The sequence below is a fragment of the Anopheles marshallii genome, chromosome 3 (assembly GCF_943734725.1).
Source record: "Anopheles marshallii chromosome 3, idAnoMarsDA_429_01, whole genome shotgun sequence".
Taxonomy (NCBI): domain Eukaryota; kingdom Metazoa; phylum Arthropoda; class Insecta; order Diptera; family Culicidae; genus Anopheles; species Anopheles marshallii.
In genome coordinates this window covers 60751098-60777745 of record NC_071327.1, presented here as the reverse complement: position 1 = coordinate 60777745, position 26648 = coordinate 60751098, and the positions used below count along the sequence as shown (strand labels likewise).

Sequence of the window (26648 nt, the reverse complement as noted above, 5' to 3'; positions counted from 1 at the left end):
GATTAAGCCAGGTGATTAATGAAATCAAGATTAGATGAGATATTTCAATAGTCCAAGGGTTTCTTTTTTTTCGTCTGCTTACCGCCAGATAATTGTTTGCCACTTTTTGCTCGTTTGTTTAACTGTGTTTCATTTCATTTCAATCATATCGTTACCACCGATCTGCGCTTGATGCCAGTTCGAAAAGGGAAAGACACACGAAATAACGTGAGTAAAACTGCAGTGCCCGCGGGCTTCAAGATCGGCGGTTGGTTCGTGCACGGTGCCATCATGTTAACTTTCTATGCAAACAGCCGATGAAAGCCCATTGTGGTGTACAGGAAGTATAATTGTATCGAAAAACTTTGAGCCCTAGTGCACCTTCCACCCGCAAAAGGTCTCCGGATGGCGCACCAGATGGGGGAAGAAATGAAGGGAAGGGTGTTTTGATTATCTCACTGGACCGAAACGGGAGTGGTCCAATTTTAACGCTCGACTAGAATCGAAACAGACAGCAAGATAAAGTACAAGGTTAATCAACCGAACATGTCCGTTATGTTTTCGTGGGGGTACGAACCACCGGGTGATAAATATTATGGTTTACGAGGTGGAATTATGCTTTCCCGTTGCTTGGCCCATCACACGCCCGGTAGGGCCGGGATAGATTTCTGAGTACGTTTTTAAGCGTAAGCTGAGAAATTGCAACCCGAGAGCAGTTCACGCTAAGCAGCTGTATTGAAACTGTGGTTCAATCCATGCAAGGCTTCGGGGTTAACCCGCCAGCACGTTTGGGTTTCGCTTTCCAGCTGCTTTGGTTATAGCTGACGGGCGTAGCGTGCATAAGTACGGTTTAGAGCGTGCCACAAAGTACACTCAGCGTGAACACACTCCACCGCGCCATGAATGGATAGTGTCCGAAGGCTAAGGAGACAGATGGAGTGTGCCGTGCGGTGTAAATCTAGGTCACAGTGATCCAGTGATCGGTACCGTAGAAACTGGATAGCATTTCGCACCACCACAAATCGATCGACAACGCCCCGCCGTGTAAATTGCAATGCCGGAGGTTTGAGAACCTTTCCAACTGGAGGCTCTCCCATGTACCGGTGTTCGGTGTGCGTTTTCATACAGATGGTCAGCAGAGTGGTAGCCTAGTTGGCGGATTTATACTGGCGCACATGGATTCATTACGGGTACCGCACACAGCCCGCAACGTGAAGCCGTCCCGTGCCGTTGCTGCTCAATAAAAACCAAAAAAACCCGAAGAAATCGTCATTCAATCCCGAAACGATACGGCGATCCCGGCGGAAGTACGGTCGAAGGGAATTGGAAACCGACCACCGGCGCCGTGACAATGGGCATGTTAATTTTATATCTTGTATTTTCCTTCCTCGGGGAGCATAAAACAATGCAAACATTATGCTAATGCCGATTAGATGCGGTCGGATACGGTGCGGAAGAAATGGTGCAAGGAAAAGAACACAACACCAGCCCGCCCCCTGCCCAGTCCGCTCGTTCCGGGTGGGTTGCTTTTGGGAAGGGGGGGGGGAGGAAATGGTATCTAGAGCTGGCCGGCGATGTACACTTTCTAGCGCAAAGAGGAACGCTTGGCTGAAAGAAAACGTGTGCTGCCTGTCGTGTGGTACGCGATGGTTGGTAAAATATTAAGAAGTGCTCGCAGCACCCAAATGCTACAAGAGCGAGGCAACATGGTAACAGCAATCTGCTGCTCGATCGATGTCGCCTGCTTCCATCAAAAGATCGAGATCTCCGTGTCGAGAAGGTGGTCCATGTGGTGATGCATTCCAGATTGTTGCGGGAACGACACGAAGCTGTTTTTTTGTTTGTTTGTGTAGCTTTGTTGGGTTGGGTTACAACCCCCCCTTCCCACGGACGGGACATATAATAAGGGGTGAGAGTTAAAGGCGTGTTCTTCGTGCTTTAGCTGAAGCATGATTGCAATTGCATTTCTTTCAACCGTGCCCAACCGATACGGTGATAGTTGTTTTCCCTGCCGCGAGACCATTTCCAACCACGCGGTCCATGAATGTTAGCTCCAACACTGGCCTCGGGTGGACAATACATGGTACAGTACGTGCAATGGGCCATAACCATACCGTTTACCGGTGTGCGTTGTTCGTTGTAAACGTCCCGACTGACCCGAAGTGCCCGCTGGTGTATGTCCAATGGGGTGAAGTGATCTCACCGAGTGCAATAATAATGATCGTAGCGGACAACACAATGACGCGGTACGGTGGCAACGCGCAACATAAACACAAAATATGTCGCTACAGTTGCGTTGCAAAAGTTGCAAAAGATACGCTGCAGTAAGTAAGTAATTGTGGGAAGTCCCATCAAGGTTCAAAGGATGATGTTAAGCGATGGTTTGTGATTGCCCGAAGCTGCAACGGGTAATGCAAGGGTGAGTAATAATTGTTCTTTAGTTTAACGAGCTGTTAAATCGTAGATCACAATCACAGCTTATTAAAATGTTGAGTTTTTATGTTGTTTTATGCTGATCGTGTCGAACATGGTAACTTCAAAATCACGTTTGTTGTAAGCTTTAATTTACTGCTTGATCAAGATAACACAAGTAGCAGAAAGGTGGAAGCTATTTAAGGTAAAATATTACACTAGCATTGTGATAATTTGGTACAATTTTCACAATCTCTTTCCTCCAGCAAGGGTTTAATCGCCTCAACAATGGGCAGCAATAAAGTTCTAGTTGAGAGTGGAATCTGAACAGTCAATTATTGGCCGAATTGAACGCATACTTCATCCCGCATTAGTATAACAATGCGTTAATAGACGATCCGTTAGAGGAACCATCATCATCATCATCATCTGCTTCACCATCTATGACGATCATCTATTGTTTTCGGTACGAGACAAACCTTTCCTCGAAACCTGTTACGAGAGGCCCACTCACGGCAACGCAAAACTTAAGCCGCTTCTTCTCAACGGCAAAATCAGCTTTAAACCACTTACTGCCCTCATTTCGGTGAGATTCATTTTCCGGGAGCGTTCTGGCCAAAACCGGGCTTCCTGTACGATCGTTCACATAGCGCCCGATTACGATTCACGCTCGCGTTGCACAATCCAGTTCTTTCCCCCCTCCCCTCTCACCGAAAAAAATAATCATCCCCGCTGTTCCATCCCATCACCTCCGGAATGGTTTTCCACTCACCAGGAAAGTAGCTTTTTTTTTTACGGAACGACTTTACTCTCGAGCGGCGAGCGCATCTGACGATGTGCTTGCAAGAAAAACTTCCCACCATGACGGCCGCCGCCATGTCGAACGGTTCCTTTTGCGGTTCATTTCATACACGGGGTACAGAAACTTTACGATGCAGATGGTTGGCCAATATTTTAATACGCCCGCTCACGCTGGAAGCTGCTGGGGAGAGGGGGGAAATTATGTTGCGTTTGTCAGAAGCGAATGAACCACACGTTCTATGGTCGCGGCGTGCGTTCTTTTCGTGGTCCGTTGCATAACACCACCGTAAAAAAGCAAAACAAAAAACGAACGGCACGATGGCAAATATTTCTGATGATGAGCTTCAGAGGCTGCATAAATTATAAATCCCAGTTTGGGGAAATTCAATTTTCATCCCGCACATTGACGTGGGTTAGGTGCAGGGATTGAAGTTTGTTGATGCGACCGACCGTGCCGGTGCCCATTGAACGTGGTAACAATTCTAGATCCGGTTCAGTGGCGACGCTGAGCTCGAGCGAAGGAAAAAAGTTGAATTATGCGCTGGCCACTTTTCTCACTTTTGTCCCAAAACTCATCCGCTTTGAAGATGAAGTTGTCGCGATTGGTGTACTTTTTTATGGCGGCCCATTTTCCGGTGACTCATTATTATTGCGTCTGCGACTATAAATCAGACGGGTTCGTTGGAGCACGGTTTTGATTAGCGCACCAGGGGCGTCCCAGCAAACCGGGCCGAACCAAGAGACTGAACTATCATTAAATCTAGCTCAGCGAAACCGAACTTCTTCGGCAGCAGTTGCAGCTTCCGACTGTGTTCTTGCAAGCGCAACTACCTGCCGGCAAAGGAGAAAGACGCTAAAGAGACGCTTCTGGACTTAATAATTATTCATCGTTTTTCTCCCAGTTCGGTGGAGTTTCGACGTGCAAAAATGCGCCGGCAGTGAGCACGAATCTGTTTTGCCGGTTTTCGAGTCGTCTGTGTCACCGGTAATGAGCACGGCTGGAAGTAACCCTACCATTCGCGTCACGTGCTCCATATTGAAGCATTTAATTGAAAATCGCAATTAAAATTGATCAACATAATTGTGCTGGGAATCAATTTTCCAGCTGATACCGAATTCGATTCTCTACGGCCGTTTTCTCTCTTTTCGGCCCACCATTGCCAAAGTTCTCATCGGCAAAAGTCACTGTTTTAAACGCCTTCGGGAACACCGTTCACATCGTTCCAACTGGTTGGCGATGTCTTTTGTTTCAGATAGTAAAATAGTGAAAAAAGAGATCTTGCCCACACACACAAAAAAAAAAAATCCCCGCTTATGTAACAGTCAAGGTCACGGTGATGATATTATGCGTTCTGCTTTGTGGTCAGTTGTTTCTTGTCGCCCTAAAAGCACGCGGCGTTGTAAGATACATAAAGCCATGTGATGGTGTACGAAAAAAAAAAGGTTGTGAAGTTGTGCCCGGACAACGGACAACGGCCGGGGGTGGAGGTTTTAATGCTACCAAAATGGGTTTCAGCGCTCAGCGGTACTCGGGTGTTGTCCATCGTTCCTTTTCCGTTTCGGTGTCTTTTTTTTGCGGTGTTCATCTACTTGAAGCCGCATGGGAACGAAGATGCCAAGCTGACCCGATCCACGAAGTAAAGAAGCTTCTGCGATCTTGCGTCATTTAGCTTTGAAGATGTGACGCCGTTTTTGGGAAGTGTGAGCAGCTGAAGGTTGAACATTTTATTGTTTTGGCATAATCAAATAATAAATGAAGAGATGAAAACTATTGCATGCTTAAAGTGTGGCGTTTTAAGCAGTGGCTTTATCTCAACCCATGAGGCATCAGCTTCCAAATGTTTCTATTGTTCTGGCACCCTGGCTAGTTTTTCTACGATTTCGGACAACCTAGACACATTTGGGAGTTTGTGTTTACTTAAATATTATAATGTTACTTTTGTGACATTTTTCCCACAAATCCATAAAACATCTTCCAATTCGAAGGAAATATACAATCGCTTACTGTTCACACACGATCCGCTTAAATGTAGGAAGTAAAAGTGCTCCCTCAAGGTCGACCATAAAGTCACAGATAATGGCCTTTTTCCGCCAAACCGCATACGCGACTAATCCCCTTACTGATCGATTCGGGCTAAAGGTTATCACCATTATACCCGCGGTAGAAAATGGCCACGCGAACTTTTCAGCGAACGTGCCACATCAAACGTTCGAAAACGGCAACGGCATGTTCTAATGAGACCCCCGCATCTAATGGGCGAACATTAATTTGCATCTAATTTTCGAAGCAGACTAATCGATGCTCTGGTTAAGAGTTTCAGTACCGTAAACAGCAAGCGACGGGAATTGATCGGAGAAGCCTTTTCTTCCAGCTCGTGCCCAGCACGGACGAGCCGTTTGGATGGGCAATAAATTTTACGCGCGATGTTAGTTAGGTTTTTTTTTCCTTCCCAAGCGGCAATATTTTAAGACACCCGATCGTGCGTACGATGAAGGAATGGAACAGGAAATTGTTAGCATCTCGTGGTGGTACGGCCGTAGATGGCGCCGTGGGATGAGCGCGACTGGGTAGAACACGGCACATTCGGCTTTGGCTTTGGGGCCAGAAAGGCAAAAAAGAAGGTCAAGATAAAAAGCACACGATCGTATCCGCAGCCAGTGGCGACAGTTCGCTAATTTAGAGACGGTAAGATAGTTTGACATTTGCAGATGCAGAGGTCGGGGTGAAGATGTTCTTCCAAATGGGACTGTTGGACACACTGGAGAAGGCTTTCGAATGCTGGGGAGATTGTGAAACAATAAGTTCCACAGATTTTCTACCCTACCCATATCTGGAGATCGTATCAGAAGCAACATTAAGAATTGCGAATTTTCTATGTGTGTGTTGGGATATTTTTTTTTTTCGGTGTTAGAAACCAGTCTCCGGCTTAACTTAACACCCATAAATTTATCTCTCGTTGAGATCTTCCAGCCCCGTTAAATATTCACGATCGTGTAGATCATCCACTCATCAACGCTTATAGCTCACAACCGGATCTTTCTGGAGGAACTTCTCGTTCGCGTTCGCTAAGCTTCCCTTTCAAAGGCGTTGTCCAAAAAGCGAACAGGAAAAGTTCAACCCCTTTATCTGACACCTCACCTCCGTTGGCCACCGTGAAGCGGAATGAAATGAGATCTTCATGCACCTTACCTTGACTTTTACTTTTACCCCGTTTCACTCGTGGAACCGTTCCGGTAGGGTGGATCCGCACACGATCATGACATATTCCAGACCTTATTCCGAGGCTCGCAACACGCGAATGGTATCGCGATCACCTGACCATGTGGCGTCCTGGCGTCACAAACGGTACCAGCCTGTTTGTGTCGCTGTGAGTCATCTGCGGACATATTCGATGCGTTCTCTTACCGCTTTTGAAGATTGCAAAAAAAAAACACACACACAGCAATTTCATGTTGTTACGGCAACCTATTGCAACTCTCGTCTTGCCATTTCGCTAAATGACCATCCGCGACGGGGTGGAGGATTGCATGCGATCGAGGCGGCGACCACCACCAACCACCACAATACAAGTGTCGAATTTGAAAGTCCCGTACAATTGAAAGCCTTCCGAGCGGTGTCCCGCCGACCGTGCGCGGCATCCATCCGGTTTGGTTTCCGGTTCCACAAGGGAATGCTTCAGATGCTGGATGATGCCATTGATCTGGGTGCTGGTCCAAGGTGCAACGCACTCTCCGCACCAGCGAAACCCAAAGACCTTTGGCAGCGCGAGGCGTCGTCACACCGTGCTTCGAAGCGTTAGACCCGGCCGGTTCGGCTTGGACGGTTGAAGCCAAAAATGGGAAAATTGCTCCGAGATGGGAAAAATGGTGCACTTTCTCGGCCACGGAACCGATGGGGATAAAAATCCGCTAAGAGAAAGGTTTGATCGGGTGTAACGGGTCGAATGGCGTCTGCAAGTGACTTCTCGATGGTTGAGATCCCCCACCCCACCCCCAACCCCATTCCCGGTACTTGACAGGTCACCGTACCTCCAATAATGTCGTGGGGTGATTTTTATTTCACTCAATACACCGGCATCACCTTTAAAACTTGACTAGTGCTTTTGCATTTCTGTCTGTCCATTTGCCATTCTTTGCTATCTTTCCCTACTTGCCAGTTGTGCATGTACGAGAATCAATCACGCTTCAATGTGTCAAGCGCAACGTGTGTGCGTTCGTAAGCGAAAGCATTTTCATTTTAAATCGTTCATTTTCCGTTTATCGTGCGGGGCGCACTTTTTTCCATCGCGGGTACTCCATTTTGCTGTCCGCGGACGGGTGGGACCGTGGGAGGTGTCGGTTTTTGAGTGATCGAGCGTGAATCGGTGCACGATTTGTCGATGCATTATGTTGCCTCCACGCGGGAGACCATTTATGTTGAAGTTGAGTGTGTGTGTGTTTTTTTTTTGTTAATTTTAAATGGGTATGTAGGATGGTTTTATAGCACAAAAGGAAACATTGAGATAAACCATTGAAAATCTAGTCCCGAGAGCGATTCATCGGTTGAGTGACTGATGGGTTTTGTTATTTACAATTTCGGCACTGTATCACATCCGGAACCATGCAAACAAAGCACAATCAATGGAATGTCCATCTGGGAAAAATTGATTCCGGTAGCATGTTGGGTTTCGATACGCAATTTGTTAACATTGGCGCGAATTATGACCCGTCAATCAGTCTTTAGGTAGGAAAGGATAATGTGGCATCGAACCAGTGTCAATAGCAGGGGTAGGTAAAATGCACAAGCCAAACAGTCATCGAAGGACAATTCTGTCCGCAATTTTTCTCGAAAGTAGCTCAATTTAGTAAAAAATGTTAATTTCTCTTGCAGAGAAATTGAAGCCGATACTTTATTGGTTTCTTTTCATGATTACATAAGCTGATTGATAAGCGATTTCATATAATTAAATATGACTGTCCGGCTGGCTATTCTAGATAAGCAATTTTTTACCAACTTTTTTTTCCACATAAAATTCAAATAAAAAATTTGTTTACTTCGGAGTAAAGTATAATAAAACATCAAAGTTTTCACGTGGATAATTTTCTCATCAATGGGTTCCGATGTACTACGATACATCTAGCTCAGATTAAAGGTAAACAAATAATCAAAAAGTAGAGCTTAAAACATGATGAATTGATTTTAGTATATCATGTCAATCATTTAAAATGAATAAATGGTGTGATTATAGTCAGGGTGTGATCAAATTCTGCTAAACGTGAAGAATGTCCAGAGTTTGAAGCTGTTTGTCAGAAGAATCAGAGCTGTACAATTAATAATAAACGAAGAAACTGTGGAGAATTTCGAAGGTCTTACTCTCCAAAATAATGCATGCTAGCAAATTCATTTAATCTATTAGCTAGTTATATTCATTTTACAGACTTTTCATGTGAAATAAATAAACTGGGTCTGTTAATTTCGGTCTGTGTTAAACAAATGTTCAAGAAAAGTCAAACAAAACTAACAGTTTGATGGTAAACGCACCTTGCTCGGGCAAGTTATGGAAGGTACGGGGGAAAGGGGAGACGTCCAGTAACTTTTCACGCATGTCCATTTCTTTTTACTGGCCATTTTTTTTTATCAATTTGCAGCCCACGGTACGTTCACTGCAACCACACATCGTCTGTGTGCAGCGCACTTTTACTTTTCAATCTCGCAAAGCGAAGATAAATCTTCACCCCGACGGAATTGAAGTTTAACTGCGGACGCGCTGGAGCTTTATTTATTTCTCCCTCCGGCCGCTTACAGCGTTTTCGTTTAGTTTTGCTTATCGTTTAACGATTCGATCAAAAAAAGGAGAGATGCTGTGGATACCCAAAAAAAAAAATCCGACAAGAAATTCGGCCAAAACTAACAAACGTTTAGAGGGTTTGCTAAATACATGAGAAAAAAGCATACCGCCTGCTTAGATGGAACTGCTTTAAATTGGAGTTTTTTTTTCACTGCTGCTGTGGTTGAAGTGAACCTCTTGCGAAAAAAGCATTTGCATTTGTACAAATGAACCCATAAAAATAAGACTAGTCATGCTTTTCACGGGCAAACAACCCATTTGCTCAAATGATACTCTCTTTCTCGGTTTTTTTTTTTTGCACGAATTGAAATCACTTTCAGTGCATTGCCTTGTTTTTTCTTCCTTCTGTACTTTACGTAACCACTCTGACCCTTTTCCCTGCAACGAAACGCCACCAGCTAGCACATGCCCCGAAATCGAACACGAAATGTGCCCACTGGCAAGGTCTTTTCATTGCATTACCTTCACGTGGAGACACACGCCGGTCCCGCCGATGAAGATGTTGAGTAACGTCGGATGATGGTGATGTGAAGAAAGTGAATTTTCGCTTCCATTACCGGGGCAGGCCATGGCCGACAATGGCCCGGCAAGGAAGACACACCAGACACGCACGCGTACGCAGAGGGGGAGGGAAAGAAGGAAATTGTATCCCGCCAAATAAAAAAAAACCGCCGAATAAACGGAAGAAATGTGTGGAATGGAAGGCACTACCACACACATACCCATCTGGTCGCCGAAAGCTCGCACCTCGATTCACGGACTTTCTTTCGATTGGCACGGGACGGTTCGCTCGGGTAGGAAGACGACCCGATCAGCACTATCGTGTACCGTTGTACGCCTCTTTTACATCTGTGAATCACAAAAATCCTCCCCCAACGGCGTTCCGGTTTGCGGGTTCTACGTTCGTGTCGGTATGTTGTACCGGGTTGCGTAGCAGCCACCCCCCCCGGGCCTTTTGATGAGTGTGAGTGCTTTCGTTCATTCCCGACGCGCCGGCATTATATCTTCGCGTCTATCGACCTTTTGCTGCCGGTTGCTCAGGAGAGCGCAAGCGCAACGCAACGAGTTCAGCGTACGCTTGGCAACGTCATGGTGAAACATAATCAACATGCCCCATGTGTGGTTCGCAACTTAACGCAAAACCGCGCACCAAATCGCTATCGGAAATGTTCGGATGCGTGTCCGTTGCTGTGTGGCCAACCGGCGTGGATTAAAATTCACACTTTGGGGTTGTGAATACAGCAACACGGCATCGAGTTTTTTTTTTGGTTCCATTCCGATAAGGCTAATAAACTTTGCGTGTATGATCGGCGCTTCAAGACCACGATCTAGCGCTGGATCGGTTTAATCGAAGTCTGTAGATCGCGCGTGGAGCTGGTGGCGAGAAGTTCCACAAAAGGCAACGAAGTGTAGTGTACGACCCAAGACTAACAACAACCAATCTATCCATGTAAAGCCCGATAACGCACCATAACTCACGAGGTGCTCTCGTCAGCTCGTAAGCTGCTCGAACTAGTTTTAGGCAGAGCGAAAGAAACTCCTTGGGCCCTTCCAATTGGTGGATCGTTCTTGGGGCCACGCGGCCACACCATGATCGATGGCTGACTAGAAATCGTGGCACGCGTCCACCTCCCCCCCCGTTCCCCCACTGGCCCAAATCAGTTCCATTCGTCCCCGCGTGACGGTTTGGCCACTATTCGAAAGGAAAGAGAAAGGCGGGCCCCCTTAAGCTCTCGTTTCGTTCGGCTGTTCGGTACTTGCATCTGCTGCTGCAGCCAGCCCAACGGTGGGTGACTTTCGGGTCAAGTGATTGTGTGTTCCGTTGTGGGGCGCTTCTAAGCAGCGAACGATCGTTTTTTGTTTTGATGAATGGAGCAGAACTTCGGATTTAACTTTTCGGGCTGCAGCACTGTGCGCCACCGTGTGTACCGATAGATAGCAATCAACCTTTCATCGCGTCCTGGGTTGGGATGTGTGCAGCAGGGCTGCCCCGACAAGATTTACCGTCTTGCCCTTCGGTTGTAAGATACGTGCAGCTGAGGGCGTCGTTAGCGGAACGAGAAATGAGCAACAGCAGCAACGTGTCGTCGTGTTGACGGGCAAAGGGGCCCGCATGCACGGATGTATAATTTTGATGCATCACACTGTAACGAGCAGCGCACCCCGGTTTGGGAACTTTGAACGGTGGCTGGCTGTGTAGCATAAATATTGTTTCTACTTAACTCCCACCCGCCCCACAAGCCCAGATGCCCATATGCAACATGCTTTCATGAGCACCGCGGAAGCGTGTAATGTACGTCTTCGAGTGTAGCCTTTTTTTCCTGCCGGTTGCAGTTGCTGCTAGTCGTGGGCTGCCAGCTCCGACACCGCATGTTTGCGTTGATATTAGCGAAGGGTGTAATTTGCTCGGTGTCCCCCCCCCCCCGTAGCCGATCGCGCACTGAACAATGTTCTACAATGAAGCGGGCGCTAATCACGCGTAGTAGGTGTAGTAGCTCGGGGACACACGGTTCACGCGCGTGATTGCAATTCTTTCACCGAACGCGGTACCGGCACATTAATTTGTTGCACGACGGTTAAAGGTTGATGTGTAACGATGAAGATATTATCGCGTGTCAATTGATGATATTTATCACCTGCGCACTTAGCTGCGATCCGTGTAAAGTTTATGGTCTATTAGCACACCTGATGGTGTTTGGTTGATTGGAAATACACTCGTTAAAATGGGAATACATTTCGGGATTGGTTGCGAACAAGCTTAGGTCTTGCTGTTACATTTTTTTTTATTTGGGTTGAATCGATACTGTTTTCTTCACCATTTCAATGGTAGATCCATAATGTCTCCCTCATTGAAGTCTTGTGTTTTTGGTGGATAGAAAAAGAATTAAAGATAAAGATAAAATTGATGGTAAGATCTTATAACTAAAGATATGCTATAAGCTGGGAAAATATTTAAAGTCACCTAATACCAAACTATATGAAGTTCTATCTCGTAGTTCTTGCTGTGGTTAACATTCGTTTATTTTTTTTTGTAATTGCCCAAACGATGGATTTTTAGTTTCTGGACCATTTGACGACTTCGAAAAAGCTGATCCACTTCTATTGGTTTTATCGGTTTCTTCTATAACTATTCTTGATGATGGGTTTGTCTATGCGAAATTAGGCTGTTGTATGAAACATCACTCAACAAAAGAGAAAAAAATTGTTCATACTAAGTAGAAACTAAAATTAGTGACAAGAAACTGTTACAGTATTAGTTACATTAAATAAATGCATCATGTCTCTTATTTATTCAACCGAATGACCAAAGCCAAGAACAATTATAAAAAAACACCGAATCATTGATTTAGATTGAAACGTCACCTGCAAAATGAGTTGTAATCTGGAATACTTCAATCATCGCGCATTGAGAGAGAATTTTCCCCAAATAGACTAAATGAAATCTTATCGAACTGTACTGTTCAGTGAAATACATCTGATGCCAACAGTCCGCATCGAATCCGTTACTGACGCTCTGTCATTTACATTTTCCCTGTCAGCATAACGGAACGTTCCTAATTTTGTGCCAAAAATAGCCACCTACCTTTTCGGGACAGTCATCCTGCGATAGCGAAGGAAATAATCCATGTCGGATCGTCGAAACTAGGTGAAGAATTTTTGTGGGATCGGTATTCGGCTGCGTTGATCAATCACTTAGCACCCCGCGAGCGATCGTTGCTTTCGTAGTTTGGCAAGGCAATTGAACGCGCCGGGGCTAACTTCACGGTAGCAGGTGAAAATTTTGTTAATGAATCACACCCACAAAACCACACACACATACAAAGCACTTTGCGCACATACAAACGCACACACATACACAGCGGGGAATTGGAGAGATGACACTTTCGGTAAATGCTTCCCGTGATTCCTTGTGTCACCTTAGCACGGAGCTTAGCTTCAGCCGGATTGTACCACTTACAGACAGCCAATCGTCGTGCGGCGAAACCTTTCACCAGAGATCGCACAGTTTCACAAAACGCAGATGATATCCGGTTCCATTACGCTTTGCGTGCGGTGAACATTTTAGGTAAATCGATTTTTGCTCATCGCCGCACCGAAGATGGAATGGTGGTTTTTTTTGGGGTGGAATGCACTTGATTTAATCACACAACAAGCTTTGGTTTTCGTACCGGTAGGAAACACTTGTGTTTCACACGATCGCCGTCCAACGGATCCGTTTATCTGCCGGTGTCCAAACAGGTAGGGGGATATATGTGGATGTGTGGTGCTTCCAAAACCCAAAATAAAAAAGGGCACCCACTCACTTAGTGTCGGGATTAAGGAGGTGCTTGTTTTGCTGCCCTTTCGATAAAAAAAAACCACTGAAAGCTTGATCGTTGCGGCGCCGATATAACACTTTCGGCTCCGGTGAGCAGTGTAAGGAAGCTCGACGTGCAAGCGACGTTTGTCGACTGCGATGAAGATGATTCACGTTTTACGTCGAGAATTGGAATGGACGGAGACACAATTCCAGATAGAACAATTCGATTTGCACAGCACACAGTTGATTTCCGGGCGAGTGGAAGTTAAAAATATCCCAAGAACCGTTCGTGTGAACGTAACCGTGTAACCAATAAAACCGTGAAACTGAATGGAGTAGAGCGTTTTGATTCGATTTGCTTCTCCAGTTGTCGTTTTGCTTTGAAGAAGCTAGAACAAATCTGATTTCTTTTCTAGCAATAACTCTTTTCTTCCACGAAAAAACACGGAGAAAATGTGTTTTTGTGTGTCTCGATTCCTTTTTCTCAATCTTCTCAAAGTGCTTTGGCCTCACTACACACGCCGTGCACGCAACACGCGTTGCGAACTGTTCCGATTAGCGTTCGCGGTTTAACTGAGGAGCTGTTTACGGTAATTTTTCTGTTTATTTCTTTCGTCTGCGGACCGTGCACGGCACACAAACCAAAGGCCGGCTCCGTACGGGGGGAGACCTACATTTTTTTTCCTGCCGTCAACATCACGTTGCCATCCCTTTCACACCCCCGGGGGGGTGCGCGTACGGCCGCCAGCCGCCTGTTGCATGCGCTTTGGAGCGCTGGTTCGTTTTATTTTTTCGGAGCTTTCCTGCTGTGCGAAGACCCGCTGACTCCCACTATACTTCACGACTCAACGCTGACTGCAACTTGCACCCATACAGAGGCGCCATTCGTACGCAACAAACTGGGGAGCACCCCCGAACCGCCCCACTTATGCACGCACACCGAAGAGACGGTCCCCCCCCTGCTGGTATGCATTTCTTTCAAGCAACATACAGCGCTGCTTCTAACAGCTGTTCGGTACGGTCGTTCAACGCCATGTGACTTCTGGGTTTATGCTTCAAATGCGTGTTTCTTTGAGTGTGTGTGTGCGTTTTCTGTTTGCCGCATGTGAACAGACGCCATCGTTCGGGAGCTTTCGAAGGGGAGGTTCGTCGCTTGTTCGTCTGCGCGATCGTTCGTCGAATGTGCGCATGGGGCTGAAAGCTTTCCGCGCCCTGATTGCGCTGGTGTGGGTGTGTTTTAATTTGGAAAAAGGTGGTTTTGTTTTGATCATATTCGCCCGCGATCGCATCTCCACGTGGAGCCGAACGATTCTTCGTGTCTTAAGCCGCGTATACACGGTACGATTGAAGAAAAAACGAGAATTTCAATCCAAAAACAAAAATTAATCAACATTCTTTCGGAGCACGATTGTAAAAGTCGAAAGTAGTCATTTGTTGTTTTGTTTCGGTCATTCATTGGCCACTGTTTATTATTTTTCACTTGTTCTTCTGCCCGCACCGTTGCTTCGCCATTTGCAATTATACTTTTCTGGCGTTTGGTTGATGCTTCTCCGTTCAGATTTCTTCTTCTTTTAGCTAGTACTACGCATAACTCTGTTTCTCTCGCTCTCTCTCTCTTTCTCTCTATTTAGCTCTCGTTCACTTCACGATGCTCCTGTTTATAAATCTGTACCCACGCTTTGTTTGGTTTGGTTTGAACCGCCCGCCCACCAAGTACCTATATTTACACCTAAACAAATCCCATCTGTTGGAGCTTTGCTATATTCTGTTTTCTGTGTGTGTTTTTTTTATCATTTCATTTTGTTTATACTTATATTACTCTTGTATCGACTAGTAAGGATCGCATTTTTTTCTTCTGCTTCTTCCGCATGTTGTTCTCCTTGTCTACGCACCTTCTCCACTTTCCATTACATAATATCGGGTTTGCTTTGGTTTAAATGTGCCTTTGCTGCGAATGTGTGTTTTGCAGTCGGTTTGAGCGTTTTGCAGCTGCAAACAGAAAACGCTTCTCACGCCATCCCGTGGTGTTTGTTGCATTTGTGCAAAAGTTTTGCTACTGCCTCTTAAGATCTCAAGACAAGACAAGGCTTAGACAAGTCAATGACACACACACACACACATACAAACACATACACATTAACACAGAGGATCCGCTGCTCGTACGAGAATGCAGAATACCCTCCAACAGTGGACTGTTCTGTTTCGCTTTCTGTTGCGATCTTAAAGGTTTTTTCTTCTGTTTTCTTCTTCTTTTTTTAAATTATCTTCTTCGTCTGCTTGTTTTGCTTTCTTCTTCCTCTGGTTTACAAATAGTGCACGAAAGTTTTCAATTCGGTTGCCGCTTTCATCGACTTCCTGTGTTAGTGTTGATTATATTAGTTAGACTGCATCGACGTAAATTTTACACCGGTTTTACACTTTTTTTTTTTAGTTTCTTTACACCGTGTACGTTCTCCTGTTTTTTTTTCTCTCTTTCCAACTCTTTCACATATTTCTCTTTCTCCATTTCTCACCTTGTTATTCGTATCCGTGCGGTTGTTTGCGTATCTGTTACACGTTCCTTGTTGAAATGATAGTTTTTGTCGGTTGTTTTAGCCTTTTACGTCGGATGTATACTGGTTTGCTAAATTGCTTTTTTGTAACATTTCGCACAAGAAAACATTCATCTTGGTTTTACGTTCCTTCCCCGTGCAGACCAATACATTCGCCCCATTTGCATACGCATGCATACCATCACCCGTTCACTCACGCACACACACACACACAGGTCGGTATCATCATTCGGTTTACAGTTTGACAGTGCGCAGAAACGATTCCCGAAGCAGGAATGTGCGTACAATATTTATCCCTACACTAACGCTAGTTTACATTACACTTATGTACGATCAATATCGTTGTGGAAATTAACAAACGAATAAGAAACATATTATCCTAGAAGCGGTCGCTATTTTACAAGTGGACAAAAGAATCAAATCGAATGTTGAAGCGGTTGAGCGAATGAGAAAAAGGTGATGAGGGAAAGTGAGAAGTGATAGGAGAAAGAGAAATAGTGAACAGTCGAGAAAATGGAGGTGATTTTTTTTTATTAGTTCAATGGCCTTGCAGTTATAGAAGTTACTGAGGCTCTCGTCCTCGAGGCCACAAAGGGAGGAAGGGTTTTTAAAACGAACTGTCCGAACGCAAACGTACCAGCAGTAACGGATGGTGCACCAAAGGCCTAAAGTGTTACACATTTCGTGTACGTGTGAGTGTTTGTAGTGAAAGTTTGGCTGTTGTTTTTTTCCGGTTGCTTCAAATCGTTTTTAGTACGGTGCACTTGTTCTCTACCAATCTGTACTATCTTCGAATTTCTGTGTTATGCTTGTTAAACTGTACTTCGTTTCGTGTATCTTATTTGCATAGTTACTTCCTGTGTGTGTCCTTTCGCTACGTTTTGATTCCGTTTATTTTGCTCGTGACGTAAAACTGTTGCCTGTTACTTAAGTTAACAGTTTGTGACAACAAGCTGTCGCATTTGGTAACCAAAAATATGCTCAGCTACTGCTGTCCTCTTATCGATTGTTCGTTCAGAAGGTGCCAATGCAAAAAAAAACGAAATGTACCTAGAATTACGTGCGAAAGTTGCCCAGAATTCAGAACCAAAATTTAACTATTCTCTGCAACAGGTTTTGGTTTGATTATTTTTTTTCTTAATGGAAAATTGTCTCGAATGACTTCTTCGACTAATTAAGATTGCTGTATGAACAGTGTTGACTTAGCCTGTGGCAGTGAAGTTTTTGAAAACAGTGGGTTGTGATTTCCCCTTGGAAAATTGTAATATTCTCAAGCATTTTCGGTAACATATTGACAGTGTGATGGTAGACATTTTGGCAAATAGTTTTACTTATCTATTCCCTATCATGACGGAAATCAAACATCCCTTCATGGAATCAAATTAGATACGATTAAAAATTAAAACATTTCAATGGTACTATCAATTGGACTACAAAAAAAAAATCTTACACCATTGGTTCCGCATCAGTCCACCATTTAATCAAAATGTTTGTGACAAAAGAACCAATAATTAATCATTTATGCTAAAACCAAACCACACACACACATACACTATATTAAAAGTAAAAGCTATTACCCTAACGCACGAACAAAGTCGGTGTAACAAAGTAACAATCCGCTTCTCGCTCGGTTGCTGCCAACTTGGTTATTTTCCCCCACTTAGTGGTATCAACATGCGACTGTATCACTCCCGGCATCGGGAGTATTCCGTTTATGTAAGCTATCACCATTCTCACTAGCAAATGGTAGCTATGCTGTATCTATCATTTAAAATCGAAGACAGTGCGTATGTCCTCCAGTGGCCCGAACCTGCCCTATCGGTAGCCACCCACGCGAGCGATAAAAGGAGCGATATCGGAATCGGAAACATGAACTAGAAAGTATGCTACACTTAGAGAACTTACCCCGTGGCGCAATTTTTGCGGGTTCATTCTCGCCCCGCCCGTTGGGTTCGTAGTAGTGGTAGTGGCTTCCCGTATCGTCTCTCCTTATTATGGCTCTACTGCGCCTTTCCATTTCTGACTTCCTTTTGTATGATTTAGTTTGTTTGGTTTTTTTTTTGTTCGTGCTTCTAGTTTTGTTTTACGTGCTGCTACATTTGTTCAACTAGATAGTTTAAATATACGTTTTTTGTTTGCTTTTTCTTTACTAGGAAACAGTGTTTGTGCTACGATTTCTTACCATGGCGAACGCCCTCTATCTCCTGTCCAGTACTACCATGCAACGCTCAAAATCGATCGGTAGCCTTACATTTTCGCGCAGCGGTAGAATACATACAACGACCGAGCAATTTGGCCAGATAAATTTGCCCAAGGGTCCCACAGCCCACTGGAGCCCTCTTCCTTTCCCGTTCAACATTCTGCGCCCTGAAAACGAAGCAGAGCGAGCTGCCGTGTTTTCAAGTGCTTCTAAATGGGAAAAGATCATCCAAGTGCTTCCACACCGGGCACACTTGTTCCATTAGATTAACCTAGGTGATCGAGTACATTCGATCGGTATGCTGTGTTTGCGGGAGGGAGATTAGTTTGTCCTGTGTGTTTTTTTGTTTGTTTGTTGGCTTCGCCACCTGGATGGTGGATGACTTCCTTGCGTCACTCGTCAGATCTCGTTTGACGCGCTAGCACTGGGGTGTGTGTACTGTCGCTTACCGTGTTGCTTGTACGCTGTATGGGGCTTGTATGATCGCTCACTCATTTCACTGGGTTGTAAAGTGGGATGCAGAAAATAGAGGGAGGATTGGAGGAGAGTAGATACAGGAGGGACAGTGGAAGAAAGAAGGCATGGAAATGGAAGGAGGGTTGCCGGTCGGAACGTAGAAGGAACGAGACGTGGTAAGCGATCTAGCAGTACGCCAGATCATCCATATCCAGGTAGACAGCATGTCACACGGTCGTTTCCCGGTCGACGTGGATGTACTCGACCGGTTGCAGCCCGTGTCAGGAGTCCGGATCGAAGAACAGTGGTTCCTTCTTGTAGTCCTTCTTCGACAGTGTGCCGTTGAGCGAGGCGGCACCGGTACCGACCGTTGGTTTGAGCTTTTCGTTCGCTTTGCGCCGTTTCTTCACCATCACCAGCAGGCAGAAGATGAGGCAGGCGGAAATGGCGGCTGCAACGCACCCGAACGCCGCATATATGCCGCCGGGGAGCTCGATCAGTCGGCTGCCACACTCTTGCTCACTTTCGTCATACCCGGACGGACAGTTGGGTCGACCTGATGTTTTGAAAACGGACAACACAAAAGAAGACAACACCCACCCCCAACAGGAAATAGTTTCATTATAAAAATGAAGGAAATAATAGTTTGTATTGCTATTAAAATGCCTAAAAGTGTTCGAAGCTAGAGGAATGAGTAACTCACCATCACACCAGAGGGCACTGCCGATGCAAGCGTCAAGCTCTGGACACCGATACTCGCACTCCGTCTCACGTGGATAAAGCCCGAACTCTACCAACGTATCGTTGGTGGTAAAGTTGGACTGCAGATCGAGCTGCTGGATGAGTGACGCCTTCGTCCGTTGAATTTCAAGCCAGGAGAACCCTATACTGCCCGGTTCCTTGTGTATCGGTTCCAGCACCATACTCACAGGTCTGTGGAACCAAATAAAGCGTACGCAACAATAAACCCATCACTTATGGCCTCTTTCCGTCCGTAAGCACTTACCTATCGAACGTCAGGAACGGCTGATTGCTCAACCAATCCTCGCTGAAGATGTGCAACGCAGCGGACCCTCTGGACGGTGGCGAAGGACAGATGACACGCATCACCTTCAGCGGCACACCGCTGTACACGATCAGCCGGTTGCGTGTGTTACACTTGGAAAAATCGTCCGCCGTTGGTTCCACCGGCAGAAAGCTTCCCCAGGTGCGCACGAACAGGCTGCGGTCCTGCTGCTGGGCCTCGATGTACCACGGCAACCCGTCACAGCTCGCTTCGTGTGAACGGAGCGGAAAGTTCATCTCATCCTCACCGCCCGAACCGCGCAACCGCAGCCTCCGGCGACACTCGGGCACCCGGATGAAATCGTACGCCGCGTGGAAGTAAACGTCCGCAAAATCCTCGGAAATGTTCAGCCTCGTTACGACGAACGTCAATTCCAGGGTGCGCGAGTTCGAGATGAACGTGAGTGGTGCGTTGTAGGTGCTGCTGGTGTTGTCGCAGAAGCAGCCCAGCGGGATGCGCGCGTCCGGGTAGGGTACGTCGAAGATGCGTAGCTCACCGATCCGACTGTCCGGTTCGGTTTCGGACGGGCTGCACCGGGCACGTCCCGTATGCCCATCGCTCTCGGTAACGCAGGTCGCAAACTCACCGAATGATACGTTGAACAGCTCGACGCGGACCTGTCGGTAAGCAAAGTGCAAAGCAATAAGCAAATGTTGTGTGCCTATGAGCGTTCCCGTTTGCTCTCCCGAACCCTTACCCTCTCGCCAACGGACGCTTCAAAGCGGTACAGACAGGAAATGTTCTTCGCACCACCACGCCCATGAAGGAATACGTTCCGCGGCGACTGGAAATCGCCTTTCCGCTTGCGGAACACGCGCGAACAAAGTATCGGCAGCGAAGGATCTGCCGCCTGCGTGAGATCTTCCTGTGGATCGCGTGGTTTTTTCTGCTCGCCCAGGTACGGTTCGCCTCCTAGCTCCGTGTCAACAAACTCATAGTTGATACCGAAGCTCGAAGGAAACAGCGATGTACCGGTCATGGTGTGGAATTCAATTTTCTGCAACAAAAAAACCGTTTCACAATACATTCGCAATGTTGCTTCAATGGCTTCCCGTTACACACACACACACACACACACACACACACACACACACACACACACACACACACTTACCAAATCCCGTCCCGTGCTAACGTAGCTTTCCAACGGTGTGCACGGCCGCATCCGGTGGCCCTTGCTTTCGAGCGTCATGTGGTCGCACAACTTCGGTGCCTCATTATCAAAGAATTCCGCCATCAAACGGCGTGAACCGTACGGTGCTTTGGGCGATTGCCGGTCCTTCCGGCCATGATCCTTGGAAAGATCGTACCCCAAACCGCCCGACGAGTCTTTGCCGTGGCGTACCGACTGGACGTAATTGCCGGTACCCATGTCGGATTTGCTCTTGTGCTTGGAGTATTTGTCCTGTCCGGACGATCCATAACTGGAGCCCCGACCACGGCCACCCTCACTCGGAGCTGTCGGTGGCGGTTGGTTGAAGATGCTGTTCACCGTGGGCCCGTAGATGTACTGATCCACCGGGTTCCACACGTTGTCCACGTTGATCTTGAGACTCTTGCCGTTCTGATTGACACCGGTGTAGTAGCTGTTCACGGTTCGGTTCATCAGCTGCTGGTAGAGTGCCGTCGTAGTGGTCAAACCCGGCAACACGGATGAGCCACCCTCCCTTACACCGGCACCGAGTGTGGAACCGTACGCCGTGGTTGAAGGACCGCCCGGTGAAGATAGAATGCTGGCGGGAGAAGTAGTACGCACCGGGACGTACGTACCCACACTGTCCCAGATGCGCGTACGCGTAATCCAGGGCAGGGGTGACTCGCTCTGAAATGTGCAGACGATCGGGTAAGAAAACCGGTGACATTAAGTGGCCATTCGGAGGGCGCCCCAACCCCAACCGAGACGTACCCGTCCGATGGTGGAATTATCGCTCCCGCTACTGCTCGGTTGGAGTATTTGCAGATGGTAGTGGGTGAACGATATCCAAATCAAATCCGTCGGCATTCCGTGGAAGTAGTACGTGCAGGTCGTGTTCGGTGCGAGCGTATGGCGCGGACTGAGCAAATGGCCCATCCTGCCACGGCGCGACAATAACACTTCATCTGTGACGAAACGAACGTGGAACGAATGAGAGAAAAAGAGAGAGAAAAAAAAACAGAACACATAGAGATTCGAAATTCAATCCTCACTGACATGTAAATTGCAAACATGCGAACCCCCGGGCCCACAACAACAAAAAAAAAAGGAAAGAAAAAATCCCGGACGCCCCGGTGTCTAGGATTGCTCCCGTGAATAAGCTACTGCCTGTACACGACGCTTGTCGATGATGTCACCGGCAAAAGCAGCAGCACACGCTTAAAACGGAAACAGGAAATTGAATTTATCATTCTTCCAACCAGATTGCCGTTGCTGTGCCATTGTTACCTCGCGCGCCCGCGAACAATGGGTCTCCATCGTACCGGGGGCACCGGGCAAAACGGTCTCTCTCTCGATTGAACCGCGCGGTTTAGCCCATCGATAGACAGATGATGGGCTTTAGCGCTCGCTAAGCTTGATGTAAATTGATTTTGCTTTCATACACTCCCCCGTAATGGTGGGTCGGAAAAATCGTTTCCATGTCGTGTGAACGGGGAGTTGGGAGTTCCGTCTCCAGTTCCTTCCTCCTCGCCTCCTTCCAGCTTGAAAAGCCACCATTTTTATGGCTATTTAAATGTTGTTTGCGTACGAAATTGACGGAACGTGTTTCAGGGCTGCGGAAGCACTTTGCCTTTGCCTTGTGGCTTCGCCCGCCCTCGCTTTCCATTGAAAGAAATCGGCCAGGACATTCGTGGCGGGAAAGCGCCCGATTGCCCTGACGCTGTGACACACGGTGCGGGAAATTTATTGTCGTCCAAGCTGTCACTCCGCGTTAATGGCGTTTGCATCTTTAAGCGCCATAACGGTTCCAATGGCATGGCCATTGATTTGTGTGGGAACTGCTTTGAAGCGACTCATTAGCGTGCTTACCTGGATTGGAGGCGTTGATGTGGAACTCGCACTTGCTGCCCTGCGCAAAGTCGTACGAGTCGGAATCGGCAAACAGAATGTCGACGTCCAGCTCGAAACCGCGGTTCGATTGACCGGACTGGAGCGGGGCGGAGAAGGGACTGGAATGGAAGGCGATCAGCATTTCCGGTCCGCTGTGGAAAGATGAGAGAATATTTAAAAAATTGCACAGTGTAACAAAAAAACACATATTGCTGAGAGTAATTTGAATCCCGATACTCCTAGCGCCATTGCTTCCAATGCTTCACGTTTTCTCATTTTCAAAAACCAATTATTCACACGTTCGTGTAACTTCTCAATCATATCGCAGCGTTTTCATCTTCACCCTTGGGAAACATGGCTCCAGCAGACACCCCGAACACATCCGCCCACTGTCCGCCTAATCCAGCCACGTGGGAAGATGTGGATTATACCTTCCACGGATATCCGCAAAACATTTTCTTTCATTGTACGGGAAAATTGGTTGCATACCCGGGCTGTCTGCCGGATATCTGCCACCGGGAAACATAAGTTATATTATCACCGAATAAGAAAATGAGAAAAGTTTCCTGGCGCTTGCCGCGAAACAACACACACTCACATATGTGTGTGTGTGCAAATGGTGGAAAACATCATTCGTCCCGTATCGTTTCGGAAAGATTACCGGGGAGTACTTGAAATAATCTTTTTGAGTTACAGCGGGATACATTGCGTGTCTGATTTTCGCAGCCATTTTTTTTATGTCAGTAGCGCTCACGACTCTTTGAGGCAGCTACGACGTTCCGTTGCCTGTGGCAGGCTGTTCGACGAAGCTTAATGAAAGTTTACGCGAAAATATAACAAGTGAAGCTCCTAGTGTGAACGTCATGTCACTCTGAATGTGAAGTAAGTTTTCCAGTTTTTAATAATTACTGGCAAGCTTTCTAATGAAATCCTTTCCGTTGAAAAATTCGTCCGAATGAGAGAACAAAAAAATCTTTTGTTTCCCAACTCTCAAAATAGCAGCTTACGTTGATGGGTACGAATTGTGTATCGCTTTTCCCGGCAAGATCTACACATGATTTGGGGCACTCACTCAAGTCCTCATCTCGAGAACATATTTCATTTCGACATTGTTTTCCACCGTCTTCATCCCGTTTTGTGCCAACCCCAACCACCCTCGGTGCTCGATATCTCCGCGTGGGTTGCGTTAGTTAGCGGCAGCTCATCTTCGCAAGACGTGCGCGCACATGTGCTTAATTATGCAAACTTCAGACTATTCGTCTAGGCGTCACTTACCGCGAAACAACACGCGGCAACCAGTCGCCGCCGCAGTACTTGGCCAGTACCGGATCGTTGGTGCTGCTGCCGTCGTAAAAGATCAGATGGTCCCGCTCGCCGGTACAGTCCGACCAGGCTCGTACCGCACGTGACGTTTTGTTTAAGCTGGCAATGGATCTGTAAGGATAGGAAGCAAAGTTTACCGAAGATGAAAATAAGTCACTTTTTGTGTGGAATAAATTTTCCATTTACTTCGACGAAGCGATAAAATATGGAAATTATTGTTAATTTCAACGCCATGAATGGCGCACAGGTGTTAAAATATGATCCTGACATAAATATGTTGTAATTTAACAACCGTATAATTAATTATGAAGAAATTTACTATTGAGAGTAATGAAAAGTAAGTTAGTAAGTTAGAAAGTATTGAGAAAACAAACAAAAATCAAGAACAACTTATGTAGAAATAACATGAAAATTAAACTATTTAAATGATGCCTTATGAAATGAAAAATTTATTAAAAGAATTATAAAAAAAATATGTTTTTAATGTTTATAAATATGTTTATTTAAACATATGCTACATAAATTAACATATAATATTATGATATACGGCCTTGCCGTTTCTATATAAACATAAAAAATCAAATTACAAAATGAATAGTGAATCTATAGAAAGCACATTTTAAGACCAATTAAGCCAACATGGAAAAAACTTCGCACAACGAACAGTACAATTGCCCGGTACTGCTTACGCACGTATGTAACCACGCTGCGTAAACGCAACAAGCGAAGGTCCAGCGCTAACAAATGCGCGCCCGCGAGCGAAACTGTGTCCATTCAAAACAATTTTCCAAACCCGGAACACGGAACCGTAACAGGGAAGCCAATTTCCAAACCCCGCCCAAGTCATGATGTCCCTTTTGCTAGTCGTTCAAAAAGTGGATAAAATAATAGAAACGATTCTTTTCCATTAAAAAAACAAACGCCAAACGACACTTTGCTCTCTGGTTGGCCACGAAATGACCATGCCCAATGTGGACATTGCACACCAGAACACGGTACGGTTGAGTTTGAAACGATCATGTCAGCTTGACCCTAGAGGCACGAACGGGTGACGGGCGTTTCACTGACGGAACTCCCGTTGGCACGGGGTCGGTGCGAAAGTTTTAATGAGAGCACTCGCCAGAAATGCAAACACACACTCGTCTCGTGAACAAATGGGAAACTATTCGAATGTTGAATCCCTGGCCCTGGCCGGAAAAGCTACTCCTTTGTGACCGATTGTGACCGACGTGTGTGAAATAAATCATGGCCCTTTCGAACCGGTACGGCACGGGTGGGTTAGCAGCCCGCTCACCACCATTCGATTCGGTGCACGGTGAAAGTCGTGCAGTCATTTTGATCCTGTCAACATTTCAGTCCCTTCAATGGTGCCGTTTTCTGTTCTGCACACCATCCCTTTTTGGGGCGCTCAATTCTTTCGGGGGGGTTTTGCAATTAAAAAAGTTACAGCACAATCGGCATCCACGGCACTGTAACACAACCCACAAACGTACCAAAACGTGTATCTCCCGGCACACAGAGTGAGTGTGTAGGTTGTTATGTTCGTGAATAGAATTTGTTTAGTGCAACTGTACCCGTTGCTATGTTTACCATGGTAAGGAGAAAGTGAAGCGTTAGCATCATCCAAGTGTGCCAGATAAAACACACAAAAAGACAAAAAAACGATAGAGATTGGTGTAATTTTGAGAGCTTTTTTTGGTTGGGAAAGCTCAACGAAAAAAAAAGTAGTTGCAACCAACGCAATGAATGTTTATGCCATCGGTTTGCAGTGCATTTTAGCCATGGACAGATTGAATAGTAGCGCACACCCAGACACACCCATGGCCCATGGTAAGCGAACGGATGCACTAGGATGTGGTGAATAATAAAGCGCGTTTTATGCGCTGGTGTCGTTTTTTTGTTTGTTCGACAGGGCATGATTCCCCGTGTCGGAACGCCATCGTTTGCTTTGGATGATCGTGTCGATGGTGAATTGTTTTTTCACGTAAAAAAAAATAATATTAGTATTCATATTTACACTGCCACAACGAGGCAAATGTGCGGAAGATACGAATGGAACTAAATTCGGGTCTCCCTTGCCCGCATCGAGAATCTCCTTCTTTCACACCCAAACTTTTCACCCTGGGTAGAGCAAAAAAAAAACACAAAAAAAATGCTGCGAAAGCACCATTTCCTCCACCGGTTTCAGCGTTCGGCAGTGTTGCCATCTTTTACGCTGAAAATGGTAAAACTTTTCTCATAAACCAAAGCTCGACAACACACCGAATTGCTTCGGTTTGATTCTGAGTGTTGTAGTATTTTTCCTTCCTTTTTATGGAGTTTTCAGAATGTGTGAGTATATGTGTTTTTTCCCCCCTCAAACAGTCAACAATGAGGATGATGGGTAAAAAAACACACACACAGAGCAGCAGTGCTTACAAACCCGACACGCTAGCAACATTGAATTGTGGTTGAGTGGGTGGGTGTGACAAGCGGGGGACACGGGTTAAGAGACACGCGTGAACGAATTTTCCCGGATACTGGAACCAAATTTCATTCCTTGCGCGCAATGTTGGCAGTTGTTTTGGGCAGCACAAAAAAAAACCCCTCACTGTTGCAAAAATAGGGAAAACGATTTGCACGAACGTCATACCACGTGTATGTCAAAATACGGGAGAGTCCGATGTTGTAAGTCGGTAGTACAAGTGAAAATTATTATTTCCCTGC

The 26648-nt window shown here is 46.1% G+C and overlaps 2 protein-coding genes across 2 annotated transcripts in view; both read right to left on the bottom strand.

Moving 5' to 3' along the window:
• Window positions 1-12647, bottom strand: part of LOC128716380 (heparan sulfate 2-O-sulfotransferase pipe) — a 111950-nt gene extending 99303 nt beyond the window's left edge. Inside the window, exon 1 of the mRNA XM_053811300.1 lies at window positions 12604-12647. Coding sequence (XP_053667275.1) covers window positions 12604-12647 — 44 coding nt within the window. The remainder of the gene's footprint in view (window positions 1-12603) is intronic.
• A 6162-nt stretch (window positions 12648-18809) lies between these two features.
• Window positions 18810-26648, bottom strand: part of LOC128715632 (uncharacterized) — a 51797-nt gene continuing 43958 nt past the window's right edge. Inside the window, exons 7-14 of the mRNA XM_053810542.1 lie at window positions 23895-24053; window positions 22599-22771; window positions 21501-21694; window positions 20709-21416; window positions 20292-20591; window positions 19535-20211; window positions 19232-19461; window positions 18810-19084 (exon numbers count right to left, since the gene is read on the bottom strand). Coding sequence (XP_053666517.1) covers window positions 18810-19084; window positions 19232-19461; window positions 19535-20211; window positions 20292-20591; window positions 20709-21416; window positions 21501-21694; window positions 22599-22771; window positions 23895-24053 — 2716 coding nt within the window. The remainder of the gene's footprint in view (window positions 19085-19231; window positions 19462-19534; window positions 20212-20291; window positions 20592-20708; window positions 21417-21500; window positions 21695-22598; window positions 22772-23894; window positions 24054-26648) is intronic.